General features: G+C 57.9%; 1 protein-coding gene across 1 annotated transcript; it reads right to left on the reverse strand.

The window, feature by feature from the left end:
• Positions 1–4,005: 4,005 nt before the first annotated feature.
• On the reverse strand, positions 4,006–7,290 carry POU4F2 (POU class 4 homeobox 2). The gene is made up of 2 exons (XM_062602773.1): positions 6,990–7,290; positions 4,006–6,536 (listed from the first exon to the last, which is right to left on the reverse strand). The coding sequence occupies exons 1-2, from the start codon at positions 7,278–7,280 to the stop codon at positions 5,595–5,597; spliced, it is 1,233 nt and encodes a 410-aa protein (XP_062458757.1). The 5' UTR covers positions 7,281–7,290; the 3' UTR covers positions 4,006–5,594.
• Positions 7,291–7,504: the final 214 nt, after the last annotated feature.

Raw genomic sequence — 7,504 nt, forward strand, 5'->3', positions numbered from 1 at the left:
CCACTGTGAGGGGTGCTGCCCCGGGGGGAGCCGCAGCCTCTCCCCGTTCCTCCAGGTTGTCCGCGACGCGCTCGGTCTTCCAAACTCATCTAAATTACATCAATAACAGAGCGCACTCTTTAATGAGCTCTCAACTTTAAAGACTTGAAGGATATTAACAAGCCGCTTGACAAATGGTGCTTAGAAGCACATTAAAGACGCTGCTAATGGAGCGCATAATGACGGCTAATTTTCGATCAGATATAAATTAGAGACCCAACAGTTATTTGCCTTAAGGACTTTATGTAAATGATCCTGTTCTGTATAAACGGGGAGGCGAGAAGCGAGCCGAGCCCCGCCGCGCCGCTGAGCTGTGCTGCAGCCGGACGGGGTGCGCAGCCCCCGGCTCCGCCCGCTGCGGAAACACCGCGGGGCGCCGCGCATGCTTCTGACCCCTCTCCACACACAGCCCCTTCCGCGCCGTACGCAGTGCCACCGGCCCCCACGGGCAGCGGAGAGGGTTTGCTGGGGGAGAAGGTCGAAGACTGGTCCTTCTCCGAGGCTGGTCGCTCTGGGCCCTCTCCCCGGCCCTGCCCCAACCCTCCGCTACCCCTGGGGCAGGGCCGGGAAGGATGGCACAGCTGCGAGGCTGGCTCCTGCTCACACACACCCACTCCGGCGCTGTCCCGGCCTTTTTTCTCCCTCTGTTGTGTCACTTCGGAGGTTGTGTTGAGCTTTGGGGTAGGTCTTTGGTTTGATTATGTTCTTTTCCTTGCTTTCAATTTTCTTTGGCAACAAGTGCCGGTGGCAGGGCAGGGAAGGCCTGACCCACCCTGTCCGGGAGCTGGAGGCAGCCCCTGGTTTTGTGACACCCCCCGACCCTCTGGGGTTCTGTGAGCGGGTCAGCATCGCCCCGCCGCTGGGAGGGGAGGCCGGCTTTCTGTGGGAGCCCTCGGAGCCTGCCTGGGGGTTGTTTTTGGCTGGTGGGCTGGGATTCCTTTTCTCCATCCCCCTTCACGCTTCCCTGCGGGGTTTCTTCCTCCCTCCCAACACTGCGTGTACCTTGCGGGTGAGGTGAGCCAAGCCGAGCAGAACCGCGGGGCAGGGGCCGCTCCTGCGGGTCCGGTCTCCCTCCTCCGGGAGGGCAGGGGTCCCACCTGCCAAAACAACAATAACAATAAAGGCGGGAGGGGAGTGTTGTGTCCCCGTCCTCCCTCCCCGTTAACGCGTCCGGACCACAAACCAACCGGGCTGCCCTGGAGCAGGGCTGCTGCTGGCGTCTGCCGCCTCCTCGCTAACGGGGGCCTGGGGCCGGGGTCTCCGCGCCACCCCAGACCAGCCAGCCCCTCCAGGGAAGTGGTTCGGGGGGAAAACCCGTGATCCCCCTATCTTTCCCCCTTCAGTGCCCTGCAGGCCGGGGCGCGCTGCCACCCGCCAGGGCTCAGGAGTTGCGCGGGCGCGGAGGGCCGGCCGTACTCACCCGGGCGACCCCGGGGCTGCGCCTCTTGCTTCGCGCTCGCTACCCCGGTCCATCGATTTGTTTCTGGAAAACGCGGCGCATTCTTATAGCAGCCACGAGCAATTAATATTGCATTAACCCGATTAAAAAAAAAAAAAAAAAAAAAGGCAAAGGGAAAAAATCCGCGCCCCGCCGAAGCCATCCATTATTAACGCGGGGGTAATTGCAGACCCGAGACGTCGGGGGTGTGCGTGTCGTGGGGCAAGGCAAGCAAACACGGGTGTGACAGTGTGTCGGGAAGGAAGGGAGGCCGAGGGTGGCTAATATTTAATTTCAGGTCTGTGGTTTTCTAATTCGAGATTAAAAGCAGTCACGTCTTTGAAGCCAGACACTTGGTGTAAATGTACAGTTAAAATATTCTATTCCAGCGTCCCCAGGCAGAGCTCTGCTACTCCCAGGCTTCATTAAATTTTAATTATCATCCCAGACTGGAGCAAGGGAAGAGGGGGAAGACTGTCCACCTAATTGCAATTGATAAAGGCAAGGAAGCCGAGATATTATTCTCGCCGTGCACGCACAGCAGTTGTTGTTGTTGTTTTAATGCGGGCAAAGCCCGGCGAGGGCAGCGTGAGAGTCTCCTCCTATAGATCTGCTGTATACAAAAGATGCACGTGAAGGAAAGTGGGAAGTGATGTTATGGATTATGGAGGGGGGTACACTCATCAGCTCTTGGACAGATCTGGCGAAAGATCAACGGAAGAGCCAGGGACCCTCATTAGCGCTCGGCAGCTTATTGTCTCCCAAAACAAAGCACGGCGGGGCCTCATCCCCTCCCGGCCAGGGCAGCGGTGCCGAGCGGCAGCGGAGGGATGCCCGGTGCCCGGCCTGGCTCCTCCGGAGCCCCCCCCCCCCCTTCCCCCGGTTCCTTCCTGTCCTTTCGTTTGTTATAATCTGCATGTGTTGGACAGGCAGGTACTGGGGGAAGTCGACCAATTGCCTCAGGTTTTTAATTTTGGGAAACCAGAGAGCAGTCAATCTTCAGGCAGTAAAACGTAGAAAAAAAATAAAACCCACCGCGTTTGCTTTCTAAGCAGCTTCCTATTATCACATCGCCACTTAATTTTATTTCCATTCTCTCCAAGTTAAATAGAAAGCCGAGCTCACAGGGGAGCTGCCATGTGCCTACAGACTGGGGATGTCAAGCAGAGACTCACTGTGCAAAGTTAATTTCAATTCCCGAGGAGGATTTCACATTCTCGCTCGCTCTGACCCACAGTAATTAGCTGAGATAACTAATGATTACTTACTTATTCCTTGTAATTATCTGGATTTAATAATTCGCTGTGTAATTTATTAATTCGCCAGTAATAGCCTTTAAGTGAATGGCTCATTTAAGAGGGCGAAGCAGCAGTTCAGAGGCTGTTCTCCGCCCGCTGCCTGCACCTGCTGACAGTTTTGGGGGGCTCTCTGCTGCTTTCAGGGGTCCCACTGGCCCAGGTCCCTGCCGGGTTGGCTTGCCCTCACCCCTTTTTCCCACCCCCACGACCCCATGCCCGCAGAGGTTGTGCGGCAGGGGGCAGGGGAGCATTTCTCGGGGGGGGGGGGGGGAGGGGGGAGAGAGGTCCGACGGGGAGCTCAGACCTGGGGCTGACCCTTCACCGGGGCGCGCAGACGCGCGCAGGAGTGCGCGGGCTCCGCTGAAGGGCAGCGCCGCCCCTTCCCAAAAAGCCGTCCTGAGCCTCCAGCCCCGGCAGGGGCTGAAGGAGAAGAAAAGCTGCGCTGAGCACCTGCGGGAGCCCTGCGTGCCCGCGGGATTTTATGGTACCGTAGCAATGACGGTAACGAAGCGACAAGCGCTGGCCATGCCGAGCTCGCGGAGGCGGACCTGCCTGGGCCGGCCGTGCTGGGAGGGGAAAGGACGAGGCGATGCCTCTGCGGCCCTCCGCGCCCGCGGAGTCACCGCCCCTGCCGCGCCAGCAGGCCGGCACCCTCGGCGTGCCCAAGCGGCTTTGAAGATGCAGCTGGAGCTGGTGACTGGGGGGAAATATGAATATTTAATAGCGGTTGGTGGATGATCTCCTCTCCCCCTCCCCTCCTCCGCCGTCGGGTTTCCCCGGCTTTTGTGAGCGCCGCGCGGGGAAATTACTTTTTTCATCCCTTCTTTTTGTTTTTGTTGTTGTTTTTTTGCGCGTGCTCGTACATGGCACTTTGGGCTGCCCCGCGCCGGGAGGCAAGAGCGGGTCGGGCAGCGGGGGCACGGCGGGGCACCCCCAGACCCACATACCCCCCATACATACACACACATCCCCCACCAACCTCCACGCACAATTCTGGCCACGCACACGCTTGCCCACGACAACCTCGGCGCTGTCCATGGTGCTTCCCGCACCCTCGGGCCACTCTCCTAATTCCCCCCTCCGCAGCTGCGCGATTTGGGGGACCCCGACACCACCCCTTCGCCTCCGAGGCCTGAGCGAAGCCCCGGCCCGGAGGCGGCGGTGAGCTCGGGTAGAGGGTTTTAAAGCATGAGGCTGCAAACGCGTTTGGACAAGAAAACGTTAAAACCCTTTTTCCCTTTTTTTTTTTTTTAATGAAAGACGATTCAACAACATTTAAAAATAACTTAGTACATTACTCGAATAAATAAACCTCCTATTAACCAAAACAAAAATAATCAAACGAAATCGGGACATGTACAGAACTTAAGACTTCAAAACAGCCTCGGATAGAACAGCGGTACAGCAGAATCTGTAAGAATATATCTATATGTTCTTCAGCGCCAATGAAATATTTACAATCCATACAGGGACCCAACCGAGTACCCTCTGTTTATTGTTGTCGTTCCAAAAAGAAATGTACCAAACCAGTTGTGAATTTACAAGCAGTGCAGCATAGCTCCCTCCCTTTCCTACAAATTGAAACTTGGCTTTGCTACAACCAGACCTCCAAAAGGGACTTTTCCTCCGTGGAAAAGCATTGTGATTAAAGGTAATAAATAACCGACCGACCGAATAAATAAATAAATAAATAAGCAACCGGATAGATAGATAGATAAATAACCGAACCAGTCTGAATCCCGTCGCGATACATCTCTGAAATTGAGAAAGACGGATATTGTGCTGGCAAGGAACCCGAAGCGACAACCCCAACACCCTCCCTCCCTCCCCTCTGTCACCTATGCGGCCGCGTCCTTTCTCGCTCCGGGAGCAGCGTGTGCTGGGGACAATGTGGGAATCCCCATTAAATATGTAACGCGGTAAACAAATACCTTGGACAGTGAATCAGGCTACACAAATAATGTAGGACATCTACTACAGGGTGCCGACGCCGTACGAATAAGAATACTCGCCAGAGAAATACCTTAGGTTTAGGTGACAATTTACAGATGGCCAAAAGGGACGTTCAGAAGAAGAGAAAAAGCTCACGTTCATAAATCCTACCAACACAAAATATTTGATTCTCACTATCCTTTTTTTTTTTTTACTTGTATGAAGACTTAGATTAAAGAGGTGTAATTAATTAGAATGAGCACGAAATGAAGTTGCTAGAGAGATAAATTAATAATTTACAAGGGCTTGTTTGGCAGTAATCTAATAATAGCTTTTGAAGACCAGTGAACACAGCAGGATCAGCTCTTTCCCTAAGCGTTATAACTTCGGAGAAGGAAAAGGATTATAACCACAGTAAAAATATATATATATTTATATATTTATAATACGCAGTGTAAATGCAGAAAAAAACCCTGCCTTTTTATCATCATCATTATTATTATCATTATTATCATCATCATCATTTAAATCAAAATACTTTCGAGACGTCTCTCGCAGCGCGAAGCCTCGACTCTAGGTTCTAAGTTTTGGTCCCGGGGAAGCCCTGGCGTCGCGGCCACGCCGCTACGAGGATTTCCCTTCGCGCTTGCACCCAGGCGAGTTCTGTAAGAATAAAAACCAGCGGTACTTGCCGGGCCGGGTCCGGGAGGCGGCTCCGCGGGGAAATTCCCCCAGAAAGTTGGGCGCGGGGCGGGCTGTGGAGTGGGCTGGGGAAGGGGGGCTCCTCCTTTCCTTGCTTTTTTTCGTTGCTGTTGTTTATTTATATTTTTTTTTAATTATTATTATTATCTGTTACGGTGATGCTGTTGGCTCCCCGCGGCCGCGGCTCAGATGCCAGCCGAGTACTTCATGCGCTTCTGCTTCTGGCGCTGGTTGCAGAACCAGACGCGGACCACGTTCTTCTTGAGATCCAGCTTCTCGGCGATGGCGGCGATCTTCTCGGAGGAGGGCCGGGGCTGGAGGGCGAAGTAGGCCTCCAGCGAGCGCTTCTCCGGGGCGGCGATGGAGGTCCGCTTGCGCTTCTTCTCTGCGCCGCTGAAGAGTTCTGGCTTAGCCAGCTTCTCGCGGTGGGACTTCTCGGCCTCCTCCAGCCAGGCCTGCAGGATGGGCTTGAGGGCGATCATGTTGTTGTGGGAGAGGGTGAGGGACTCGAAGCGGCAGATGGTGCTCTGGCTGAGGGAGCCCACCCCCGGGATCTTCAGGTTGGCCAGCGCCGAGCCCACGTCGGCCTGGGTCACCCCCAGCTTGATGCGGCGCTGCTTGAATCGCTCAGCAAAGGCCTCCAAGTCGCGGGGGTCTGCGTCCACGTCGCTCATGCAGCCCATGTGGGCGGGAAGCCCGTGGCCGTGGGCCATGCCCAGCGCAGCTGGGTGCATGGGGTTCATGCCGGCCATGTGCGGAGCATGGCCCGGCGTGGAGACCACGGCGCCGTCGGGGCCCGCCATGGCCCCCAGCGCCAGCCCCGGCGTCAGGTGCTCCAAGAGTTCCCCCTCCAGCGCCTGGTGGGGCTGGTGGTGGTGATGGTGGTGATGGTGGTGGTGGTGGTGGGTGCCCGACAGGGCGGACGGGTGGGAGATGGGCACCGAGGAGGAGGAGGCGGCCGAGGTGCAGGGGATGGTGTTCATGGTGTGGTAGGTGGCGTCCGGCTTGAAGGGGCTGTGGTGCGGCGGGTGGTGGTGGTGGCTCTTGCTCGGGGAGACGATGTCCACCGCTGCCAGGGCTTCGGCGCGGGCCAGCAGGCTCTCGTCCAGACCGCCGAATATATTGCTCTGCAATTGCAAATAGAAGGCACACATAACGCTCAGCAGGGAATTCGCCTCCCCGCGCACTCCGCCGTGCCACTAAAACCTTCCCAGCATGTTAAAAGAGAAATCCTGGAGCAGGGGAGGAGGGGGGAGGTTGGAGAAGGGGGGAGGAGAAGAGAAGAGGGAGCGAGCGGGGCGAGGGAGCTGGCGCGGCGCGCAGCCGCTCGCACAGAGGCAGCCAGCGGCGGGCAGACGGGCGGACGGACGGGCGGGCGGGCGGACACACACACCAGCCGCACGCAGCATCCCAGGTCATAAAAATTAATACGGGCGGCAGGAGCCGCCGCATGCATAAGTTGGGCGAGCGCCCGGCGGCGCCGGGTGATTTGCTGCGCGGCCATGAAAAAAACATCAGGCGGATCCGGGGGCCGCCAAGGGGTTCCCCTTAAAGCGGGGCGGCGGGCGGCGGGCACCTACCGGAGGGGCGGGCAGGCAGGCCCGCCGCATCGCCTCCGCGCCGCCGCTGCCGCCGCCGGAGCCGGAGCCCGAGCCGGAGCCGGAGCTGCTGCTGCCGGGTCCGGAGCCGCGTCCGGCGGAGCCGCTGGTGCCGTTGCTGCTGGGGGAGCTGGCGGCTGGGGCGGCAGCTGCGGCGGAGGGGCAGGGCGAGGCGCTGTGCAGGGCCGAGTACTTGGTTTCGTGAAGGCTGCCGCTGCCACCGCCGCCGTGGGGGAGGCCGAAGGGCTGCTTGCTGCTCAGGGACATCATCATGGTGCTCGCCGCGGCCCGGCCCGCCGGTAGACAGCCGCCGGAGGAGGGCAGGGGCACGGGGCCGGGGGCCCGGACCCCCCGGAAAAGCCACAGGAGCCCCGGCCGCTCCCCCCCTCCGCGCCCCCAAGCGCGAAAAAGTAAAAATATAAAAATTAAAAAAATCCGACTCGGCCCCCGCCGGCCGCACGAGCCCCGCCGGGGGGACGCTGTCGGGAGAGGCGGCT

This window comes from Pezoporus occidentalis, unplaced genomic scaffold (genome assembly GCF_034315485.1).
Source record: "Pezoporus occidentalis ecotype Australia unplaced genomic scaffold, CSIRO_AGI_Poc_V1 ctg79, whole genome shotgun sequence".
NCBI classification, from domain to species: domain Eukaryota; kingdom Metazoa; phylum Chordata; class Aves; order Psittaciformes; family Psittacidae; genus Pezoporus; species Pezoporus occidentalis.

Bases quoted from the DNA above. Each gene is read 5' to 3' on its own strand.
- POU4F2 (XM_062602773.1), bottom strand. From the start codon at position 7,280: ATGATGATGTCCCTGAGCAGCAAGCAGCCCTTCGGCCTCCCCCACGGC. The intron at 6,537-6,989 runs GTAGGTGCCCGC...TTGCAATTGCAG, and splicing joins CCTGCCTGCCCGCCCCTCCG to AGCAATATATTCGGCGGTCT.